A 26,221-nucleotide genomic window follows, 5' to 3' on the forward strand; every position below is an offset into this window, starting at 1 on the left:
ACTCAATCTAGTAATGAAACAGGCTCTATTTTCACAAATCTTCAGTTAAAATATTTTATTACAAAATCTAATTTTATGTACACAAAATACTTGTAATCCTTATTAAAAGTCTACTATATTTTGTGACGGTACACAAGCTGTTTCAAAAGTTATAGTGCAGATATGTAAATGAACTCGTGTATATTATATTAAGCCCATAGCGAAAGAATTAATAAGTGGCCCCATTAATTGATTAGTAAAGTGCTAATTAAACAATGGTACATACAAACATAAATAGAAAAAATAGATGGCAGTTCAAAATTAATGACAGTGGCAAATAACCATAGTAGATTTGCGAGAACAAAGATAGAGTGTGAAAGCTTGATGGGAATATTTCAATTACTCATGTAGTTGTAATAACCAAAAACAGTAATAATCAGGATCCATAATTTTAATTAACTGATTGTCCTCATTTTTAACTAATTGTAATTTCAATTAATTGATTAAATAATCCACCTGTAATTATACTTGCATACCTTGTATTTCTTTTGCACTATATTTTAGAAATGCAGTGATGTGATAATACTGCCCCCTGTTGGGCACCAGATTGCCTATTAGTAAAAATGAAAATTAGTAAAAAGTTCGGAGACATAATTCATTGTGATTGTATTAAAGTGAATGGCCTAATGAATATAGCATTATCAGCACATATAGCAAAATAACAGTTAATGAGTAAAAATTGTAGAGGTAATCAAAAGATTTGTAGACAGTATGTTATAATTGGAAATGTTGTGATTTTTTTAATTATTCCATTGCATTTATTAATTTTTTAATAGCAAAATAAGCAACAAAGTTGTTGTGAAATTTGAGTTGTCAGGCAATAAGTCAGATATGCCTTCTAAACAGAACTCTGTGAAACATATGGATTAAATAACATAGATATCAATAGACTACTAATCAATAAGCTAAAATTCACCTTGGATGCTAGTGTAAGTTGATGTAGTTACTCCTAATATAAGAGAATTAATAACTTTAAAATTTATACACTTGAATGTACAGACTTAAACTGACTTGCAACAGTTACTATTTAACATTATTAACAAGTAATTTTAGTTAACATGAGATTATACTGTTTGAAATATAAAAATAAGATACACATTTTCCACAGTTAACAAACTTGCATGGTTTATTGTAATAATAAAAATAACAGTGTATTATTTGATATAAAGCATTATTATATCCTCTTGTGCACAGCATAAGTTATGAACTAAATACAAAGATTAAGAATTCAAAATTTCCAAACATTTTATAAATACAGTTCTAAGAGATTGAAATACACCTGGCGTGATTATAAAAAAATAATAAAACACATTTAAAATGACTATCTCAAAAACAAATTTGTCTTAGGGAAATAAATTTCACCAGAAGCATATTTAGAATTATAAATTTTATGAAAGTGTGGATATGATAATGTTTCTTAAAAATTATAATTTTATCTTCTTGGGCAGCATTCATTGTTCCTCAAAATATACTGCATGTGCTTTTTGTTGTTGTTTTGAAAACAACAATCTTTAATAGTTGAAAAAAAGAATGAAAAAGAAGAAAAATGAAAGTAATAACAGGTTTCAGAAAATGCAATGGTGGTTTAGATAATAATATCATTTGGAAATGCCTTGTACCATATCCAAACTTTATAAATGCAATCTACAAGTTTGGATATTGCTTTACTGAAATATGTTCTTTCAGGACAAGTAGTACCTTTAGAGATACTAGACAACACTTTTTATTCTGAGCTCTCTTTGAAGGCTAGGTATCTTCTGTGAGTCACATCTAACCATATTTCTCTTTTATGCATCCTTAGCAGCCCCATCAAATTGCTCACTGCAGATTATTGTGCAGACTGGTATGTAGACTCCCCCAATACTTTTATCTCATATACTTACCTGATCTGAGAGTTTTTGCCTAACCCCATACAGATATCTTAACCATTTACACTAAATTATTTTTACTTCTACACTTTTCAGGGTCCTTTACCTTTTTATTACAGGATCCTACTGTGTGGTGAATTTCTCCTTGACAGGTATGCTTTTATCAAACCAATTCCACACTAGCATCCACAATTTTACTGTAATTACTCCAGGTTGTAACAGACTCTGTAAGAATGTGTTTCATAAGACAACCTAGGAGCTCACCAGTTGTTTTTTACTATACTATTCTTAACTGTCAGTCATTTACTGTCATGTGTAAAGCTAAAGAAGATCTTGCCAGTCCTTGTCAATCATCATATTGAAGAAATCTAGGTCATTTTGCTTTTAAAAATGTAGAGAAGTTTGTTCGCCTATTGCACTATTTCCAGTGGAGTGTTCTTTGGGACCCATACACATTACCACCTAAATTCTATTAGTGGAGCTAGGGAGACCTTACCACACCCAGTTTCCAATCACTGTAGAGGTGGACATTTGCTTTTCCTACAGAATGTTAGAGTGAATTCCTCCATTTTCAGAGACGATGGTGAAATAAGGGGCTCTTCTACACAGGTCTCTGTGTGTTTTGTTTTGTTTTTTGTTTTTTTCAGATGTAGGTAGGAGCAGCACCAGCCTATGTGGAAATCTACTTGTAATAGCAATTCAGAATGGATGCTCAGCTGTCCAGTTGAGGTTGCATGACCATTCTTTTTTATCAATATTGGTTAAGTACATTGTTCATGACAGGGAGTCCAGAATCTTCTCATAATTCCAAACTCAGAATTGTCTCATCCTGGGTCCTTGGTTGAACACAGCTGTTCCACATTCTCTCCATAATTTTAGAGACAAGTTGGGAGTGACGATGAACCTTTGTAATTCCAGATTAGATCAGATGAGTTCTGTTCCATTGGTTAAGTATGGTATACACAATCCTCTCATTCTGAGCCTGAGGTGCTGCCTTTCTGGCTTCATCAGGTAGAGGAGCAGTTTGTCTACTTTGGTGTTGCTTACTTTCTCTATGTAACCAACCATGTGGCCTCTTTGCACTCATTTAAAGTCTTTGCAGATTAAAACTTCTAGTTTTCAACATAGTATGTATATTGTCACAAAACTTGGCAGTATTTCACTTAATGTCACAAAAGATTATAATTTTAGTGAAGGTTTTGTGCTTTCTAATTGGAATAACATAAACAAAAAGTAGTTTAATAAAATTGTGAATATAAGACACTAATACTTTGTCTCGTGCTGTAAAAAATACTAGAGTGGAAAGGACTAAAAGTAGCCCATTATTCTCCATATCTTTTTCCATTTTCCCAAAACATAGGGTAGAAGAAAAAAGTAGAATATGTCATTGTTACAGTTGAAGAATTAGAGCATTATATATAGTGGAACCTCTCTAAAGCAGCCACCTTCGGGACTGAGACAAACGCCTAATTAGAGGGGTTCCACTGTACATAATTAGGGATAATGTAAACAACAAAAGGGACTGTGATTGAATAATTACTTTCAAGGTGTGGCCGCTTAGAGGGGTTTCACTGTATTTTAGTCATTATTTTGCTAATTGGCCTTAAGTTCTAATAACAACCTATTAGTTTTAAAGGTCGTATGGGTAATGCAAGCATCATCTTAACTGTGTTAAAGCATGAAGAAAACTTGCAGACTAAATAGTTTGAGGAAAATGGCCATAGCTCTCTGTGAGCTAGCTTCATGTAAAGTTTAATTTCAGATTTTCCTTACCATAATATAAGTATCAAAGAATGAGAGTTTTCTCTCCTTTTCAAAGTAATGCAGTAAATACACAGTAAAAAACTGACAGATTACAGAATCATATTTCTTAAAGTAAAAGATTAAAAATAAGTACAGGCAGATTGATGGAATCATATGAAGGGTGGTAGAATCATATATAAATTATTAACCTTATCACTGTGAGCTTTGATGAATTGACCAAGCTCATGATCCCAAATTCACCTTTATAGTTTTAATACTATAACTTCTGAGATTTCCTATGTATCTTCACAAAATTTCCCAAATTTAGTAACCATTAATAGTCTCCCAGTATTATATCTCATCTTTTCTCACATAATAGCTTTTCTTGATTTGTGGTAACCCTCTATGTGCACAATTTTGACTAGAGACTCTCACCTAACTTTACATGAATATACATAGTTTAGCTGCATTATAGAATGCAAATTGGAATGCAACAATCCTCAGCAAGTAGAGTGCAATTGTAACATGGTCGTGGGCTGACTTGCAAATAGGCCGAGCTGGTTGTTCAGCTTAGCCATTGGAGTTTCAGCTAATACTACCTGCTGTTACATGAAATATTTATCTGAAGTGAGGATGCAGGGTGCAAATTGAGCATACAGGCACTAATTTGAGTGTTAATAGTTAAAACAAAGCAAAAATACTTGAGACTAGGACTTCCAACAACACTTTATTTAAGTCATCAAACACTTAATATTTACACACACATACATATCTAGTTTATTCATGGTTTATCATTTTAACTCTATCAACGTTATTATTGATGCTTATGAAAGAATGGCATTAAAATCACTTACAAAAAGCTTGGGCATGAAATGGCATGGTTTTTTATTTATAGCAAGAGACATCTTCTATATTTGTTCCTCAATTCCTTTCTGCCTTCTCTCCCTTCTTCTTCTGACGAAGTTGAGATCTGAGATGTAAGCCTTGTAGATAATGATCTCGATCATGTTAGATTGCTTGCTAGATTTTGAACATTCTGGCTTCTGTTCTAGGACCTCTTATGCTAGTTGAGGGGGGGAATTGTTGGCCTATTCATAGTATCAGCTGACTTCCTGTTTGTGATTTCTTAAGCTCATTAGTTACTAGTAGTTCATACTGATGCATCATCAAATGATCAAGGTTTCTTTCTTGTTTATGAACTTCTAAGTTTGTTAGTTAATCATTCTCTTGAAAACAATAGCTCATACTATAGTAATGATCTGCTGTTTAAGGCTCTTCTTGGTTTCGACGTTCAAGTTTTCTTTTAACCCCCCTTTTAACCTTGATAGCATCAATTTACTTCAATTCAAACATACAAGGGACAGTTTCTCATCTTTAGTTTTTCAGCAGCTTTCTCTGAATCTCTGTTTTAAATAACTACTCTGTTGCCCTTTATAGTGTCAGTTCTTCATAAACTAGATATTATTTGACCATACGGTGACAGCTTTCTTGGTATGTTCTTGGAGCTGTCATTGTTCTTTAAATATCATTGCTTCATACACATTTTCTTATACTGCATTACTTCCTGTTTATTAAAATAGTTTTTGGAGATATCCAGATATCTAGCAATGCCTCACAGCACACCCTCCTAGTGCAGCAGACTCTCTATACTATGAATCACATTCATCACTTCTTAAATAGACAATTATATGTCACAGTGTCTTTTTTTTCACTCATGAACTTTTCAGGGTTAGGTGTGTTTTTAAGTAGCAATATCTACAAAGGCATTGCCTGTTGTGGAAGTATTTATTGTTGAATTTTTGCTTTCCAAGATTTTCTACATCTACAGATATTGTATCCATTTATTTTCACCATATTATTTCATTAGCATCAATAACTTCTTTGACTCCTCAATGTTGGAGTTTTTTCTTCCAACTTGATGAGGCTTGGGTCTTTTGTTCATTTTTTCTCAGGCTTAAATTTCTCACTTTCATTTTACACTGTCTACCCTTTTCCATTATTTTTCCTATATTCTCCCTTTCCTTTTTTTTATGGTAATTCACCATTCTCCCCAGGGATTTTCAGCAATGCCCCTTCTCTTACCCTCTCCTCAGTGGCAGTTTTTCTCTTCCTCTGACTTATCTCTCCATATTTAGTTGCTCTCTTGCTGAAGTTTATAGAAGAAAAGGCCATTGTTACTCAGTTCATTTTGCCTCCATTTTCTCTCATTTGCCTGTGTGACTTTTACTAGATTACATGCCAGTGTTCTTCCATATTCTTGCTGTTTTATCCTCACTTGTTCTCCATCATTACCTCTGTCTATCTCCTATTTCCTCTTCTCTTCCTGTAGTCAGTTCCCATCTTTTATTCCACTGCATGTAGACTTCACTATTGACAGTGACTCTCCTATAGGTTTATGGTTTGTGGGTCCTGTTTCCTTACGTATATGGTCCTTTGACTTCCATTTGCCCCTGGGTGTGGATTCCTGTACATGGTGAGGGGACCTCCCAGGGAAGGTTCTATTCTTTCAGTTTACCTCTTCTGGGATCTAAACATCTACCCACATGTTTGCCATGCGTGGCAACCGGTGAAGGGAAGGAGAGGATCCTGGTGCTTGAGGGGTCCAACCATAACACACCACTTTGGCCTTGAATTCCTGTAGACGGGCAGCCTTGGGATGGCTCCCCTTGGGTCAGTCGGCTGGTCCTCTCGGGCTAGGATCAGCCAAGTACCAGTGTTGGATGCTCTCAATAGGTGTTGTGGACATTATATCTGATGCTGGTGTTTGTGTATAGTGCTCACAAAACCCTGTAGTTGCTGCAGTGTCCTTGTTTGACATTGTGGTGCATCCCTTCGTAGGGCTTCATGGTGGGTGGGGTCAGTGGGCACCAAAATTTTCCTTTTTTTATTATGGATACTCCAATTAAAAATTTTAATCAAATAGTGAAAAAACAGTCTATAGGTAAATGACCACGTCTTGAAGATTCTGAGCAGCAGTCCTCACCTTCCGTACCATCTGTTGTATTTCATTTTCTTATATTGCACTCACTTTCAGACAAACCTTTAGGGCAAATGTCTCCCTTTTTTATTCAGAAGGGACTAGAGGGATTTGCTGGCTCTCCAAAGTCAGTAAAAAAGCTTTGATCTGGTGACATATTGGTGGAAACATCCACATCTCAACACAGTGAACTGCTATTGCATTTAATGGCTATTGGGGATATACCTATAGAGATTACACCTTATGCTATTTTGAATTCATCATGAGGAGATATTGTTCAGAGGGATTTGAAGAACATCCCAAAACAGAGATTCTCGCTGGTTTCTCCACCCAAGGAGTTTCTACAGTGAGGTGTATCTCCACTCGCAAAGATGGAATTATGGTGCCCAACAATGTTCTCATTCTGACATTTACGTCACCATGTCCACCTGCCACCATCAAGGCATGTTATCTTAATTGCAGAGTATAGCCATATATTCCAAACCCTCTCCAATGTTTCCAGTGTCAACAATTTAGTCACTTGGAGACGTCATGTAGTGGCTCCTTGACATGTTCCTTACAGTGGCAAGGACCATGATGCCTATGAGTGTGAAATAGACCCTCATTGCATCAATTGCAATGGCTCTCACTCATCCTACTTTTGTTTTTGCCCTAAATGGTTGGAAGAAAAAGAGGTGCAGCATTTGAAAATGATTCATAACACTACCTATCCTAAGACTCAAAAATTGCTGTTTACCACCTCATCTCAGACATATGCTGCTGTACTTTGTTCCACAGCTACCGTGGGAGTGCAGATAGATCTCTCTGTGCCTTCTAAAGAATCATTCTCCAAACAAATGAAAAGTCATTTGACCTCCATGGTTAAAAAAGTTGATGAATCAACTTCAACACCAATCTCTGTCCTTTATATATATTCCACCAAACTCCAAGATCCACATCCTTTGGTTCCAGATGCAAGCATTTCCTCAGATCCATCTTCCTCTCTCACCCCAAGATGCAAAATAATCATTCGTTCATGTCCTCAGTATCTGGAATCCCCTTCCAACACCAAAGACCTGCCCAATTGACCCAGGGCAGGATCCATGGAGGTCGATAGACTTCCCTCGAATAAGGAAAGTAAGAAAAAAAGATGTGGTTGTAAACAGAAGGGTTTTCCACCTAATTCGCCTACACATAAATAAAAATGGCCACCCTGATACAAAGGAACTGTCGAGGTTTACATTCTAATCTAGATGACATCAAAACACTGATTGCTTCCTACCATCTTGTTTATCTCTTTTTACAGGAAACATTTCTGAAACCTGCCAATACAGTCATCTTTCAGTGGTTTTCTTTATCCAGAAATGACAGGCTGTGTGATGGAGGGGTGGCACTGTTGGTTGATCAGCATGTGCCCACCCTGTCTTTGCCACATGACACACCCTTGGAAGCCGTAGCCATCCGTATTTCCTTGGGTCATACCATCACTGTTTGTTCTCTCTATTTGTCACCTGGAGAGACATATGACCAATTGGACATTGATGCTCTCACAGAACAGTTGCCATTTTCCTTTTACATCCTGGGGTACTTTAATGGACATCATCTCCTCTGGGGAAGTGCTGGTATTGATGGGAGGGGTCACTCTGCAGAGTGTATGCTCTCAGATCACAACCTTTCTTTTTTCAATACTGGTTCTTCCACTTATTTTCATGCACTTAGTCAGTCCCTTACTGCTTTTGATCTCTAAATTTGCTCCACTTCATTATTTTCCCATTTTTCATAGAGGGTTGACAATAATCCATGAGGCAGTGATCATTTTCCTATAATCTTGAGAAAGACTGGCCATGGTCAATGCCACCCGGCCTGTGTGCCCCGGTGGAAGCTGGATCAGGCAAACAGGCCCTCTTTCACTGCTCTCACAGAACTTGATCCTGCCATCATCTGTTAACTATCAGTCGACGATTGTGTGGCAGCAGTAACTGACTGTATTAAACAAGCAGCTGCTCAATGTATTCCTAAAACCTCCACATATTTTCTGCTATATCCTCGTCCATTGTAGGAAGGCTCAAAAACAAGCCTGGGATACTCTCCGCAGATATCCCACACTCTCGAACCACATCGTTTTCAAGCGGGCCCGTGCATGTTCTTGATGGGTAAGACGTCAAAGCCAGAAGGAATCTTTGATTAAGTTGACAACCAGCATATTCTCTACCACCAGTTCCAAAGTCATTTGGGACAAGAATCAAAAGGTCAGTGTGCAATATCCCTCTGTCCACCTCCTAATCTTGCTCTCTAATGGCCAGGAAGTAGCTAATACCTGTAGCATTGCCGATACTCTAGGTGAAAGCTTTTGTCAGGTATCTAGCACTTCTGTTTCTTCCTCCACCTTCTTAGCCATCAAGACTCGGGCAGAGCAATCACCTCTTTCCTTTCAAGCTGATTGTCTCCATGACTATAATTGTCCCTTTATACTGGTGGAACTCAAACTGGCCCTTCATCGGTCTGGCAGTACATTTATTAGACCTGATAATATCCACTACGAGATGCTGCACTATATATCTACTGCTTCTGTTGCTATTCTTCTGGTTGTTTTTACCCAGATCTGGCAAGATAATTTTTTTTCTTGAAGCCTGGCACCAGGCTATTGTCCTGCCTTTCTCCAAGCCTGGGAAGGATCCCAAGATTCCTTCAAACTACCATCCAATTGCTTTGATGAGCTGTATTTGTAAGACTTCAGAGAGGATGATTAATGCTTGTCTTGTTTGATCCCTTGAATCTAACAACCTTCTCTAGCCCACCCAGTGTGGGTTCCGATGACACTGCTCCACCATGGACCACCTGATTTGACTTGAAACATCAATCAGAGAAGCCTCTTTCAAATGACAACATCTTGTGTCAATATTCTTTGACATTGAGGAGGCTTATGATACAATATGGAGGTATGGCATTTTGCGATACCTCGATATATATGGGTTACGTGACTATTTGCCCATTTTTATTAAAATTTTTTTAATGGACAGGAGATTCTGCATTTGTGTGGGTTCAACACTTTCCCATTCTTTTCCACAGGAACTTGGAGTTCCTCAAGGCTGTGTTCTGAGTGACACACTTTTCAGTGTAAAAATTAATGCCATCTCTGAACAACTCCCTCTCACTGTTGCAAACATGCTAACCTTTATACAACACATCAAGCAGCTGGGTCAAATGTACAAGAGTACTAAACATTCTCTCTGCCACCACTTGGGGAGCAGATTGATGTTCTGTGCTAAAGATATATCATGCTCTTATTCAATCCAAACTTGACTATGGATCACTGGTCTATGGCTCTGCCAGACCATCAGCCTTAAAGATGCTAGACCCTATTCATCATCAAGTACTTCGGCTCTGCACTGGGACTTTCTGCACTTCCCCAGTTCAGAGAAGGTTCTCATGAACCTTCTATGCACCTCTGCCGTTTGCAACTGTCTTTACTATATGCTTCGAAACTTCATTCCTTACCGAAGAATCCCACCTGGGTTGTGTTTTCCTTCCTTGATGGGCCATGCTTTTTCAGACCAAACAGTCTGTCATTGCTCCTTTTGTCCTTCGTGTCCAGGTGCAGTTAGGTGAATTTGGTCTGTCCTTGCATAGCATTGATGTATCCACTGTTCAGTCCATTCCACCATGGCTTCTTACAGTTCCACAATTGTGACTTATCTTTAAGTCATCTGAGAAAAGTACACATTCCTGATTGGAAATACTATCTGCTATTTGCTGAACATCTTTCGAACCATCCTTCCATTCCTATTTACACGGATGGTTCAAAATCAGGTGACTGTGTGGGCTCTGCCACGATTTGTTGTGGTTCAGTGGTTGCGCAAAGAATCCCCTCTACATCTTCTGTGTTCACAGCTGAACTGTATGCTATTTCTCTTGCCCTGGATCACATAGAAGCTAAGCAGTACTCGAACTGCACGATTTATACTGACTCGCTTAATTCTCTACTGGCCTTGGAATCACTTCACTTTGGTTCACACCATGTTCTTGCCAATATTCAAAACCGACTGGCCCATTTCTCTTTAACATCTCCTTCTATCCAGTTTTTCTGGATACTGGAAATAGCTAAGTTTATCTGGTCTGGCACTGTCACTGCTGTATCTGTCCCATACATTGACTATGGTTCTGTGTTCAATGCTCGGCTTCGTGCCAGCTGACAGTGGACTTGTAGTGAGCAATGCGAAAACATGCTTTTCCAAAGAAAACCCTAGATTGGACTTTGGCCGTATTGTTCCCGTAAGGATCAGAAAGAGGAAGTTGTTCTAACTAGACTATGCATTGGTCACAGTTTTTTATCTCATCATTTTCTTTTATCTGGAACTGATGCACCAGTGTGTAGTTTGTGTAACACTCAAATCACAATAAGCCATGTTTTACTTTCTTGTCATTATTACAATTCACAATGACGGCACAATTTTAAGCATGTTCTGTCCCAAGGTTTGTCCATAACGTTATTGGTGATGGTGACACTGTCCACCTTGGTAGTGTTTTTAGTTTTTTAAAGGCCATTAATCTTTTTAATGCTATTTAAGGTTTTTAATATATACTTTACACATTTTTAATGTGGCTTCATCTTAAAAATCACAGTTCATCTTGTTCAATTTGAAATTAGAAACTGACTGTAACATTAAGTAACTTGAAACCAAGACTGGAAAGGCCAATTTCAGATAACTGATGGTGGTTTTTGTACTTACCTGTTAGTATTCCTGGCGAGTTATGATTATTACAGTCGCTCAACAGAAAGCCCTTTAAAACTTGAATCACTGTAGTTTTTCTCTTGATGTTGTGGACTAGATGTGATCATTAGATTTATGCTATTCATTTATTTATTTATTTTTTAACTTTGTTTTGTTTTGCCTTAATTTCCTTTTATGAATTTTACTGAATTTACTTTTACCTTTTACCTGACGTTTAGTGCAGATAGTTCAGCTTCTTTGTACCATAAAACACTAATTCAACCAACCAACTTTCCATTTGTGGCCAATTGTGGAGTACTAGGAGTTCTGTCAGAGAGTCTTGCCCTTTGTTTTTTTTTGTTTGTTTTTTCCCCATTTCTGCTCCTTTGTCTCCAGTTCCCATTATTTTTCCTCCTCCAAAGGATCTTTTTCTTGCTAACATCCATGGCAGTGCTAGTCTTAATGGCTAAAGCCTATCAAGTGGATTTCTCAATATTTTTCAGGATTTATTCCAGTTTTTTATGGTTTCTGAATGATCTATAGCAAGGTATATGGGCTCAATTATTTTATGGCTTGGTCAGATTCTCCATTTTCCATAATTTACTGTGGGGACTTATCTCACAGTGGTCTTCTGGTATTGGGATGATCTTGTTGGTTCTTTCAGATGCTTGTTTTCTCATGTGGCTGTGTTCCTGCAAGAAGTTGCTTTTCACGCTTATTTGGATGCTTTTTAGCTGTACTGTTTTTTTTGTTGTTTTTTTCCTCAAAATGATGGAGCACTTAATTTCCCATGCCCTATTCTTTCCTTCTCTCACTTTGAGAAAGATTCTTTTTTTTTTTAATAATTGGGATTCTCTGGGATCTTTTCTCCCTTTGGGCCATGTTCATTTGCAAGGTCTACAATTGACAGTGCATTATCTCTGGCTCGTTACTTGGATTTTTCTCATTCTCTACCATTTTAATTTCTTATTTAAATCCTTCATCTGGTGAAATGATATAGCCACTATAAAAGAGGGTGTTCCACTTCTGTTCTCTTCACTATGTCTCCATCTTTTTGCCTCATTGATGAGATAGGGGACTTGTCTCAATTCTCCAGGAGGGGGTTACCTTGAGAACAAGTGTCACAATTCTCTTACGAGGGTGAAATTGGGAATTTTTTAAAATACTTACATATGAAATTAAGAACTTAAAACTTGTGTCAAAATTTGGCTTATTAGCTACACTTTTATGATAAGTTTATTTGGCTGTCGTGATGATAAAGTAACATAAATAAATTTGGAATATAATTCTCCAAAATGTAGGAACATACACACTTTGATCTATTCTTAGGGAGAAGGTTGAAGTTTTGTTTCTAGTTAATACTTTATTTGATATTTTTTTTCTTACTGCTTAAGAGATACACAGTGGTTTGAGCTTTGAGTATGTAAAGCTGTTTGTTCAGACAGTGGTTTCTAAGTAATGATCCAGCAAATCTCTTTAAATCAGTTGACCTCAATTTAACATAAAGTTTATGGATTTCAGGTCCCCTAATGTATCCAAATCTGGAATTTGGTTCTCCAGGTGAACAGGACATAGAAAGCATGTTCTGCTCTTGCTCTAAAACAACCAATCAAACAATAACAACATGGATCTCATATAGTCTATGTATCTTTGCAAGAGTTGCATGACAAATTTTTCTCTCCAATATTTACTATAATTTTCTGAATATAGCATGATATGCACTCCAACATTCAAGAACAAGGAGTCACATTTGCCTTATCACCATAAATAATGTGCGTGTAGACTTTTGAATTTTGACCAGTGAAAGTAACTCTTTGATGACAAGAATGTTAGAATGTCTATATAATTTGAGATTGTAACTGGCACAGAAACACTGTCAGAATGTTGGAGAATTTCACCAAAAATTAGTGATATGATAGTTTTGAGTATCAAATGTAACATAAGGATAACTAATTTTGTATTCCCAAATACTTATACATCTTAACAGTCACAAGACTTGCTTCTTGATCATTTTATTTCAAATATCATGTTTAAAGGTACTGAAAATGGGAGATAATTCTCATTTATGATTTAGAAACAGAGATAATTAATAAGACATATCATCAAAATACAACATGTCTCAAAAATATGCATTATCATTCACAATGCACATCAGAAAAGGTAGTCTAAACGGACTGTAAAAGAAAAACGTAATTTTTTACCATGTACTGTATACACTCTAACTCCTAGATACAATTTTATTTCAGTGAAAAATTGAATTACATTTAAAAAAACTATAGTGAGCATTGTTGTAGATTTTTAGTTCATTTTGTAAGTCTTTTGGTTTTATAGACTTTGTAAAGGGCACCTGTTTGTTCATTTGTTTGGTCTCAAAGTGAAGTCTTAAAGTTTCTTTCATTAATAAATTTTCCCAATTTATACCAACTTTTAACGTTTAATGGGAGCCTTGTTTTGTGTTTTTTTTTTCATTTACAGCAGAGAACTGGTAATAAATGTGTTTAAGGAAGTAAGTAATTTTATTAGTTTTTAATATCACAAATTAGTGATCTTGGTTTCACAGTTGAATTAATTGTTCAGTAATTTCCAGTAATAAGAAAAGTTATAGGGTGATTAGACAATATTAAACTTTACCTACATATAAATGTAAAAGCCTTGTCTGTGGAAAATTTACATAATGATGTACAGCTACTTTGATGGACATTTGAGTGACTCATTTTGAATGATCATATTACATGCTTTGGTTTTTTGAGTTTGTAAGCTTGGTGATATTATGGGTTGTATCACTGTAATGTATTTTCTACAATTATTTAATTGTAAGTAGCTATAATAGTGCATGAATCAAATATTTCAGATGATGTCCAGGAAGCTCACAATCTTATCAAAGATTTAGAGCCAGCTGTTCCTCATGAGTATATTTTAAAAGGAGTTGTCAATTCTGCTATTGGTCAAGAACAAGGATCTGTAGGTTTATTTCCATTATTTTATTTTAACTTAGAAATTATTTTAAAGTGACAGTGATGTGACTGTATCTTTCAATTTAATTTTTTTTATAACCTTCTGCACATTGGTTTGATCAACTTCACTGACCTTGTTATCATGTAGCTACGAAACAATATATACCATGACTATGAATGTAGTAAATGTTAGTGCAGTGGTTCTTAACCTGGGTTCAATTGAATCCCAGGGGTTCAGCAGAGGTCAAGACACACACACTTTGTGTGTGTGTCTGCTCCGTTCACACCACTCATATGATTCGTGATGTCATACTCCACTTGGCCATCATTGGTTGCAGCTGATCATGTCACATCACTTGGCCTTAATATCTGTGCTGTAGGGAACTTCGTGCGCTTAACAGTTTACTTGTGACTGTAGTAATCGTGCATCATTTGTTATTTTTTCCTAATCTTTCAATCCCTTCATAGTATCTATGTCGAGCAAAAACAGAAAGTGGTCTGACGAATACGTACAATATGGATTCACATGTATAATGGAACATGATGGGAGTCAGCGTCCTCAGTGCATGATTTGCAATGCCAAGTTGAGCAATTCTAGTTTAGCACTGGCAAAACTAAGAGAACACTTCCTAAAGCTACATGGAGATGGGAAGTACAAGAACACAATGCTTGCTGAATTCAAAATAAAGAGAGCCAGGTTTGATGAAAAGGCTACTTTGCCTGTTCTTGGCTTTGTACCCATTGACAAACTGATCCTCACAGCATCATACAAAGTTGGGTACTTGATGGCAAAGCAGGGCAAACCACACACCATTGGTGAAGCACTTATAAAACCAGCTGCGTGGAAGATGGTGAATATCATGCTGGGGAAGGCTGCTGAAAATAAGTTGTCCAAAATTCCTCTTTCAAATGACATCAGCAGCAGCAGAATAGATGACATGAGCAATGACATCTTGGCTCAAGTAGTTGCAGATCTGATTTCAAGCCCAGCAAAATTCAGCCTTCAACTCGACGAGACCACTGACGTTTCCAATCTAAGCCAGCTTGTTGATTCATGTGCTATGTGAAGAATGATGAGATAAAAGAAGTTTTTTTTTTTTTTGTAAGCCTCTCACAACAACAACTAAGGTAGCCGACATGAAGAAACTTGCAAATGACTTCTTCAGAGACAATGATCTTTCATGGGGTGTGGTTTCTGCAGTTTGTTCGGACAGAGCTCCAGTCATGTTGGGATGGTTTTGGTGCGCTGGTGAAAGCCAATGCACCACACATCATTGTAACGCACTGTGTTTTGGCAGAAGTAGTAAAAATTGTAGTGGAATGTGTGAACTTTGTGTGAAATAATGCCCTGAAGCTCTGAATTTGAGGTACTTCTGTACCATTCTAACGTTCGGTGGTTATCTCGGGGAAAGGTGCTGAATCATGTTTTTGCCATACATGTGAAATTAGCCCTGTTTTTGTGAGAGCACCAACATTGTCATGCAGATTGCTTATAAAAATCTGAGTTCATTCTCATTTTGGTATACGTGGCTGATATCTTCAATGCTCTCAATCAACAGATGCAGTGCAGTGGAGTCAACATCATCGAAGCAGAAGAAAACCTGAAGGCTTTTCAAAAAAGCTACCGTTATGGAAACAACAAACAGAGAATGATAACTTTGCAAACTTTCCCTTGCTGGATGACTGTGTAAGAAAGATTGAAGATGCGTCTGAAATCGGAGACATTTCTGTACCTATGGAACTGAAGCAAGCGATTGTCATGCACTTAGATGAGCTTGCAAAGTCTCTCGACGGATATTTCCCCACCAGAGAGTCATATCCAGCATAGCTGAAACAGCCGTTCATGTTTAGTGTTGTGACAGCAGATGTCAATGATGAATACCTTGATAAGATCATCAAACTTCAGCAGAGCCAGGTTCAACAGCAACTTTTCAGAACAACAATGCTCTCAATGTTTTGGTGTCACCAAATCGTAGAGTACCCTCTTATTGCAAAAAAAGCTCTTGAGATATTTATACCATTTGTTACAATGTATCATTGCAAGCAATCCTTTTCGAGTATGGTGGACATAAAAACGAAGAAAAGGAACAGACTTTCTTGCGAAAATGATGTGAGAGTGGCACTTGCCAAGGTGAAGCCGAGTATTTCTGAACTTGTCTCTGAAAGGCAACAACAAAAGTCACATTGATTTGCAGTAAATATTCATTGAGTTATGCTTTCGTTTTGTGTGAAATTCATGTTTTGTTGGTTTTTTTCTTTGAACACAGTGATATTGTGTGCAACTGATGCATGATTCATTTTGTGCACTAATAAAATATCTACTTATGTTTTGAATTTGAAAAACTTGTATTATATTTTTCCAAGTACGAAGGGTTCAGTGAATGCAAGTACAAAACTTCTGGGGTTCAGTACCTCCAACAACGTTAAGAACCACTGTGTTTGTGTATCTTAACAAAATGTAACAAGTTCTGAGTAAACAGTACAAATATGCTGTACATGAAACAAGAGGAAATCCTCAATAGCCACAACTGTAATTAGGTCTCAAAATGATTAAGAGATTGAGATGTGAGCTAAAACTTTGTACATGAAAATACTTAGCCATTCTATTAGCTGCTTTGCCATAGCTAAAAATCAGATTTAAAATAAAATAAATTTACTAAAGATCTGTTTGCACATGTATAAACCATTTAATGAGTCACGCTCTATGAAAAGTGCTTTTTATACCAAGAATTAAAATAATTTTCATTCTAAAGTTTCCTAGAATCTTTATTGGATATAGAAAAATCTTTCATCATAAAATTATGTTTTATCTTATTTTTTACACTCTAACTGTAGCAAGATCTTCAGTCTGCAGTGAAATGACATATTGCAAAATATGAAATAAAATCAATAATTTGTTGTTCTAAAATGACTGCAAATTGGAACGTATAGCTGCAATTATTTATCCAAACAACCTTAGTTTCTGTCTTTTTCATATTTGCTTTCTTTTAGTTTTATTAATATACGGCATACGTTAAATGAACTCAATATGCAAAAAGCCAAAAAATAAGAATTATGCAACACACACACGCACAGCCCAAGCTGATCTCATGTAACTTTTTATTTCATTTTTTCTCATTTAAATTTATTATCAAATCTTATAAGTTTTTAATTTGGCATTTATTTACTTTTGTTTAAAAATATAACAATGAATAAAGCATACTTATAAGAAACAAGAAATATAATGATTACTATAACACTGAATATTTTTGCACTTGTAATGTGCTTCAATAATCTTCTATTTTTCTTACTATATTGGTTGCTTAAAAAACAGTTCATGTTGGTTTTAATTATTCATTTTAGGATACAAAAGATATATATAAAACATTAGAGTAGAATGTTTAAAACTGCTGTAATTTATCTGACTAAGTTATAAATAGGTTAAAAGTTATTACCACCTGGAGCAATGACTTTTCTCAATGGAAAACAAGCTTTACTTCCAAATACACTCACTGTCTGCTGGCATTTGATAGGTAGCTATTCCTCAACTTTCACTTTTCCTGGCTAAGCATTAGTCTTTCTTCTTCCTGTCTTTTATATCCCACATGAATACTCTTGGTAATTTTTACTTTGTGATGTCAGTATGCCCTCTAACCTGGTAACTATATACAAGCACCTCATTCAGATAATGTAACCACTTTTTCTTGACAAAGCATTGGTCAACGCTTTCTCTGATGAAGTACTGTGTTTCAATACACTCTGAATTGCAATTTTGATACAATTATTATTTTCTTAAAAAAGAAATTTATTCACTATTTTCAGGAATCAATTTCTATGTTGTTGTTGTCAGCAAAGAGGCTCCTAAGACCTTTCCTGTTCCTCTTCTGTTATTTAGTATCTCTCTGCATGCCAGGGGGAGGGGTCACACATAATTTAGACTGTCCATGATTTGATCCATTGTAAGATGGAGCCACATATTTTGCACAGAGGTGTTTCTCCTGAGGGTTACAAGACTGATTTTCATGATAATACAGGACATTCTGGAAGAATTTCTACTGTTTTTCCAGTGCCTTTCTTTACTAAGCCAGCTTCTCCAAAAGCCAATTTTGATCAGTTACCTTCTGCTTCTTTTCTTCAATTAATCACTTGGGTTTGTGAACATTTGGAGATTTCCTTAGTTGCATTTGAGTCTACTCCTTCTTTGATGTTGGAAAGACCAAGGTGATGGAGACTAAAATTTTTCCTCTTGTTTTACCTGATGTTGCTGGTTCAAGCTGGTAAATTTACCACTCTGTAATGTAACAGTATAGATATACCATCTACCCTTGTTTATCTCTTTACATGCTTTGACTTACCACTGCTAAGTGGGTGTATATTTCAATTCTACAGACTTGATCTGTTTAGGATATGTGGGGTTTCAGACTGGACTGTGTGATCACTTTGAACAGGTCACAGTTTCATGTATTTGTTTGACCTTCAATCTTGCTTTGATATGTGTTTCTTCCCACAAAATATGTATGTTGTTAAGATTTATTGAGTAAATATTTTTTGGAGATAGGTCTTCTACCTGCTATAGCCTTCTATGAGTTAAATGAGGATCCTCTTTTTCATCCTTGCAGCCATTTCAGAGATGTTGGATTTATAAATTGATGACACTCATTTCCTTTTTTCCTTGTTATTGGCCTCTATACTTTCTTTGGCTCCTTCTGGTGGTCAGGGTGTGACTATGCTTCATATGTCCCAATGTCCAGCTTCTGTTCTTTGCTTTAAGGATACTCAGACTCCATCCTTAGTTTCAATGTTCCTGCTCTTGAACTGTCACCAATAGCACCTGTGTGTACACTTGGTGGGTGGGATATGTAGGAGCAATGTTATTACAAGAGATCAACACTTGTTATTCATTCACAGCAGATCTATGGGTACTTCAAGTTTTGGCATCAAGATTAATCTTTCCATTTACTTCTACACCTTCATTATCCTCTCAACCTGTGGTATTTCCATCATCAACTGATCAGTTGAGTGTGGAATTTTATTTCCAGTGTAAGCTTCCTGCTACAAGTGTCAGCAGGTGGTACGTTTTTGAAGTTAACATTTTCCTAAATTTAAAAATGTATTTCCAATATGACTTACTTCTACTGACACTTTTCTGCTTTTCTTCTTCACAAAGTGCAGTATTAATAACTGGGATAGTTATATCTAAAAAAAGTGGTCACATTATCTGAGTGAGATGCTTGTATACACTACCAGGATAGAGGGCACATTGACAAAGGTGGAGTGTATCACAAGGTCAAAAATTACCAAGGGCATTTAAGTGGGGTATGAAATACTGGGCAAGAAATACCAACCAGTGTTTAGATAGGCAAAGTTACGGTCAAAGAATATCTAGTTTTAAGTGTCAGTAGAAGTGAGTATTATTGGAAATACATTTTCAATTTAAAAATCTGTTAACTTTGATGGGTTTAAACTTTATATGCTAGGCTGCAATTATCTATAATTTATGCTTTTGATTGGTTGAATACTCTACAACCCATAAAAGGGAGAAAAAATTTGTGTGTAGAACTCATCATTTCACCCAGAGAAGTGAAGGTTTAGAATTTACATATATATTTTACTTTGAACTAAGAAACAGAAACTTAATGTAAAACTTTGAATTATAAGCTATGCTTCAATGCCAGGTTTATTGGCATGCAGTGGTAATAAAGTTGTCTAATTAAATTTTGAAATCACATTTTGACTCACCCAAGTGCACAAGGTAATAGTGAGTGTCTTTTGTTATTTATTTTACTGTTCAATTTTTCAAAACCTGCTTAACTTTGGTGAGCAATCGTTTTTGTTTTTTACACTAATCAACTACATCATTTGGTTATACTTCTTTTGCAATAACAATAACTTGGACTTGTTAGGATATAGACTTAACAATATTCTGGACTGTGTATTGTTCATTTAAATCCTATTTATTCTGAAGTATCAATCGATACTTTCCTGTAACTGTTTTGCACATAATGACAGATTATGTGCAAAACAGTTCATTATAAAGATTCTCTGTTAGATTAAGATCCTATAATTGTGTTGACAGAAAAAGATGGTTGAAGACAACACCATGCTCTTTAAACTGATATTAGATTATACAAGTTAGGTGTATTGTTTCCTGTTGTTGTTATTACTTGATTTAACATCAGACAATTCTAACCCAGTGCATTGTTTCATATCATGTTACAAGAGCCCTGGTTCATCAGAATGGAAATGAAATATTTTGGAGTGGATAATATCTAGGTACACTCTAGGTTTTATTTTCCTTTATGAAAACAGAAAGCAAAAAAGAAGCCACTACTACAGTATCATTTCTTACACCACTTCTAGTAACTTGCACTTTTTGAACAATATAAAGGCCTTTACTCTACCATCAATACAGAAAATTGTAAAATTAAACTCATCAGACCACATAACATACTTTCCTTCATTTATTATCCACAATGTATATGAATTAAGCACCAGTGAAGCAGTGCTTCTTTGAATGAGATAAGCATCTGTGAAGCAGTTTTCCTGTGTAACATAAGCACTGATAAAGCAGTAGTTTCTTATATGAAAGCACTAATGCAGCAGTGTTTTTCTATATGACATAAGCATCACCAATGAAGCAGTACTTTTCTGTTTCCATCTAAGGTAAATAGTTCGGGGGCTGATTATTGGCTATCATATGATATGTTTTGTAATATCTTTCAGATGGTAAGGTTAAAGATAATCACATTGCAACTGTCATTGAATGAATGGAGCACAATCTAACATTTGTTGTCATAAGTTCATAGTCAGCCCTCTAGTGGTTAGGTAACTACAGTTTTTCTAGTGGCATACATATACTTTTTCTAGTGTCACTGTTGATAGATTCAGATGCCAGAAGTTATTGTAACTTGTTAATTAGAATGGTTACCCTGTAAGGAGGAACACAATCTACTCCCAGATAATCCAAGATTGATTAGTCAAGGTTATATTACTAGTGTCACTATCTTAGACTTAGTGAAAGTACAATTTTTGTAAAGTTTTTTTAGTGGACTTTCAATTAGCATCTAGTGATTTACACTTTTATGTGTTGAAATAGTTTATTCTGTATTCAGTTTACCAGTACATATGCTTTGAGTTTCACCAAGAATACAAAATTAAGATTGGTTGCAGATGTTGTTTTTTCTTTTACATATGATTTAACATCTTTAGTTCTAAAAGAAAATACTAATCATAATTGCAGTGCCAATAATTTAAACTTTACAAAACTCACACTTGTAATAATAATGCTAGTTTTTCATGTCATCTGTATTATAATAATATATAAGAAAAGGTTTATAGATTGTGAAAAACAAAAATCAGAGAATGAAAATAAGAGTTGTGAAAAGTTCTTTTAATTATAAATAAGTATGTATTTTCTCATCAAATGTTTAACCAAGTTCATTTCAAATCAAAGTTTTGTTATATATGCAACTTCAGTTTTTAAAGAGATTAGTGAGTACATCAGTCTGTTCTTATGTTCTAGAGAGAGCATCTTAAGATAGCACAACAGTTTTTTCAGCTTGTGGGAGGTTCAGCTAGTGAATGTGGTAAGTTAATGTAATGTATGTTCAACTCTTAAACAAAGGCCATCATCAATTTATACTGCTACCTACAGCAATCCTGCTGTTTAAGGGTTAATGAATGTTCTAATTAAAAAACTTTTGTAACATTGACAACTTTACAGAGTTCATATATAAAACATCAGGAAAGGTAACATAATGTTCCAGATCATAAAGAGAAAGGTAAGAGATAACTAAAGTATGTCATTGGCCAGAACTCTTAAGTTTGTTAAGGAAGTTTTTTATGATTAAACCTAAAAGTAGGAAGACTCATAAATTTAAACTTGTATAGTACATTATCTGTATGCATACTTCAATACGATTTTCTCATTTTCATTTAACCATGGGCCATATATATGCTGCTTCTATTTTCATAAAATTTTCAGTGTGTTTTATTAATTTCCTTCTGTATGTACAGTACTGCATTTCAGATCTCCATTTCTATTAGAAAAATTACAAAAGTAATTGGTACTACTTATTTTCCCATTGATTGTTGATATAAGAACATAACACATTTTATTAAGAATGTGCCTGTATATAGTCATTTTCTACTACTTAAAAACTATGATCTCACTAAATAATTAAGTTATGTTGGGATTTTAAGCATACATTATTTTTTAGGTATTTGAAAAAAGTGTTAGATTACCTTAGATTAGAAAGAATACTTTAAAAATTTCAGTGAACTTAAAGAATTTGTATGGTGAGTACTGATGTACACAAATTAATATAATGTTTCAATGACTTAATGTGGTCATAATCAATTTCATAATTTGTTTATCAGACTCTTGATTTATTCATTGTAGATACTATACCAGGGAGGCAGTGTATGGCATCTTGTTTTTTTCTGCTGAAACAGTTTGATGATGTATTACTATATCTGAATTCTATCAAAGTAAGCAAAATATTTTGTTTTAAATGAGGCATTAGTAGATTTTAATTTAACCCTTTTCATATGAGATTGTTGAATTACACCAAACTTGAAACCCCAAAGTAACTATCAGAGGTTCCATACTATAACTTTATATGATAAGTGTATCTTCATGAAATTTGGCAAGCTTTCAGTCTTTTACACTTTTTTTAAAAAATTAAATATTTTTACCAAATCAAATGTTAGTCTCACATGCCCAATATTCTTGCCTCACTACCCTTCTCTAGTATCTGTCTTCCATACGTCACCACTCATAGGCTCTTCACAGAAATCCCAAGGGATTTTATGTGGATATCCTTCACCTTCTCTTCCACTTTGGGTCATATTTGATCTTTGGCATTGTTGTTACATTTGTGGTTTCTTTGTAGTTGGGACCTTATTGATAGGGGTTCCATTCTGGCTTGTGTTCATAAACCCTCCACTTATCTAAGGACTTGCATCTTGCTCCTTTTCTTGAAATTGTCTTTGACACCATTCCTGATGGTATCAAGCCACAGGTAGCATCCACATATCAACAGCCCACCCTTTCAACTTTTGTTGCCTGTCTGTCTTGACCAGAGCCTTCCATGCTACCTATTTTCATTATCATCCTTTACCTGTTCCTTAATATCCAGTACTTCCTTTTTGTTGAAGTCATCTCCAACATATCTGTCATCAACAGTGCCATTGACTACCCAGTGAGTTCAAGACCAGTGAGGACTCTATTGCTGCATTTTCTTCCTCACTGGCTCCCTTTTGTTGAAAATTAATGGGGGACAAAGATTTCTTTGGAGAGCCTCATTCTCATATTTCTTTCTCTGTCTTCTGTTTCTCCTCACCCCACTTTCTTTCCTCCTCTCAAGATCCCATGACTTGCCATCATTTGTCACAGGTGGTTTAGGATTTTTTTTTGCAGCAGACTATCAAACCGGTTCACCATTCTTCAGAGGAATTTTTTCTCCCACCTTTATGTGGTCCCCAAGAAAACCAGAGATTGACAACCAGTCATCAATTTGTTACACCTCAACCACTTCATTGCACTCCCCAAGTTCACTATGAAGTCCTTTCTCACCCTGAAATGGGCATTTCCCCTGGAACTATAGATGAGAAAAATGGATGTCTCTAATGCCTATCTCCATATCCCTATAACCCTTCAATCCCATTTTCTCTGCTTTATCTCAGAGTGGTTTACCAATTTCAGGCTCTCCCTTTGAATTGACTTTGGCTCCTCACATGTTTTGTCGTGTTGTTCAGGCCTTTGCTCATCATATTCATACTATAGGGTTATCATTTCATCATTGCATGGATGACTGACTATTTCTAACTCATTCCAAGCAGGTGTCAACCAATCACACTTACCGACTCCTTTCTGTGGCAACTTGAATTGGCTGGTTAATAGAATTGAAGAAGTTAGTCCTTTCACCCACCTAATACTTGGTGAATTTGGGGGTCTTTTTCAACATCAACATCAGTCAAGCTCTTCCTTCTCCTTTACACCTGTGGAATTTTTAGTTCCCTGTGCTCTCTCAGCTTGGTTACTTACTTTTTGAAAGGTTCTTTTACTTTTGGAGATGTGATCTTCCATGAATACATAGTTCTCCTTGTGTCCATTTGATATCTTTACAATGAACACTTTATAAATGATGGAACCTTGCACTGGATCCTCTTTCTGCCACCATTTCCCTTTCTCCTTCCCTGAAAGTCTGTTGTGGTGGCTCGACAAAGCCCATACAATTGTGGGTGTGCCAATTCCTCCACTTTTCATGATGTCTGTCTCTTCACAGATGCTTCTCTTCAGGAATGGGGGGCTTTAGTCAATCACTGTGATTCTTTGGGTTGTTGGTCTGCAAACGAACTTATCTTGCATGTCAATGTTCATTAACTTCTAGCAGTTTATCAGACATTATCTCACTTCCTTTCTCATTGCAGTTTGGTGATGGTTCATTCAGACAGTTCTATGGTGGTAGCTCAGATCAACTACTAAGGGGGCATCTGGTCCAGAAAGTTTTGTTTCCAGACTTTGGATCTTCTATACTGAACACAAGCACATTGTACTTATCTTCTTGCGTGTCATGTACTGGGTGCTTTCAGTCTGGTAGTGGATCGTCTTTCACACCTGGACTGAAGCTATCCCACAGAGTGATCATTAGGTACTATTATTTTCAGAAACCTCTGCCTCCTTTAGGGTTCTCCTCCACTGGATGCATTTGCCACAGACCTCAAGACAAAGTTGCTTCTCTTTTGTTCACCTATCCCACATCCACAGACTCTGGCTGTTGATGCCTACAGCCAGGATTGGTCTCACAAATACCTTTATGTGTATCCTCCCATTCATTTCCTTCATCAGATGATTACTATGGTACACTCTACTCCTTTTTTGGTCCAACTGATGGCATCCCATTGAATGCCACAACTGTGACTTACAAGGATTCAGTGTATACTCCTCTCACCACCTGTCCCTTCTGCATCAATTGTGAACTCGTGCCTTTCATCCAAATCTTCCTGTTATATATCTTCACAACTGGCTTTGGTCCTGTTCTTGATCAGGAGATCAGCTTCACATGTCAAGTTGCTTCCCTGTTAGCTACTTCCATTCATACTTCTTCTATGAAAGTTTAACAGTAAAAGTGGAAAGTTTTCCACTGTTGATTGCAGGATTTCTCACCTGGCTTTTTGACTGAGAGTCTTTGATCTCTACAATTTCTGGATATAGGGCAAGCCCTTTAGTATACCTTCCATTTCTTCAGATACTTTTGTGTTTTTACTTTTCCTGTTCTCACTATGCTCATGCTTTCCTTCCAGATTCAGGCCTTCTAAACATTTGGACATTAATGTGGTCCTTCATGCCCTGACCCTGACTCTTCCTCCATTTGAACCACGTGGTCATGCTCCTTGTTTCATTTGTCTCTTAAGACCTATTTCCTGCTCATTTTTTTCTTGTGGGCATTACCAATCTGATTTATTGGGTTGAGAAATAATTCGTGAGCGTTTTTTCAAGTTAACAAAATATATTCATAAATGAAACGCTTTCGCAAAATATTTCATGTCATTTGGTAGATAATTTTTTGCTCTAATAGATGGTGTGTTTGATTTTCATATGTCTTTAATTTTTGCTTTCATTTTCAGCTCATTAAATGGAATGTCAAGTGGACAAAATCGAGCATTTTCGACACCATCTGCTTTTCGCATTTAATTTCTTGCAATTTCGTTTCAAACAATGCATACTATATACCTAGGTATTACATGAAATAAAGTATCATAATAAATGTTTTGGGTGTAATGTGTTCATGCATTGAAGTATTGTATAGTCTTGCATGTAATGCTTGAATGAAATTATTTAAAAACGCTCATGAATTATTCCTCAACCTAATATTTAATATTTGACATTTCATATACCATTTATCCTACTTATAGTAATGTGCAAAAGTGTTAAGAAAAAAAATATTATGCTATTCTTTCCAATTT

At 35.8% G+C, this 26,221-nt stretch overlaps 1 protein-coding gene across 2 annotated transcripts in view; it reads left to right on the forward strand.

The window, feature by feature from the left end:
- Ttc26 (tetratricopeptide repeat domain 26) overlaps positions 1 to 26,221 on the forward strand; it is a 97,054-nt gene that overhangs the window by 47,707 nt on the left and 23,126 nt on the right. For both annotated transcript variants that reach the window (XM_076454016.1, XM_076454017.1), the window contains exons 11-13: positions 14,170 to 14,279; positions 21,774 to 21,837; positions 22,653 to 22,741. In XM_076454016.1, the coding sequence (XP_076310131.1) occupies positions 14,170 to 14,279; positions 21,774 to 21,837; positions 22,653 to 22,741 (263 nt within the window). The remainder of the gene's footprint in view (positions 1 to 14,169; positions 14,280 to 21,773; positions 21,838 to 22,652; positions 22,742 to 26,221) is intronic.

Source organism: Tachypleus tridentatus, chromosome 9 (assembly GCF_004210375.1).
Source record: "Tachypleus tridentatus isolate NWPU-2018 chromosome 9, ASM421037v1, whole genome shotgun sequence".
Classification (NCBI taxonomy): domain Eukaryota; kingdom Metazoa; phylum Arthropoda; class Merostomata; order Xiphosura; family Limulidae; genus Tachypleus; species Tachypleus tridentatus.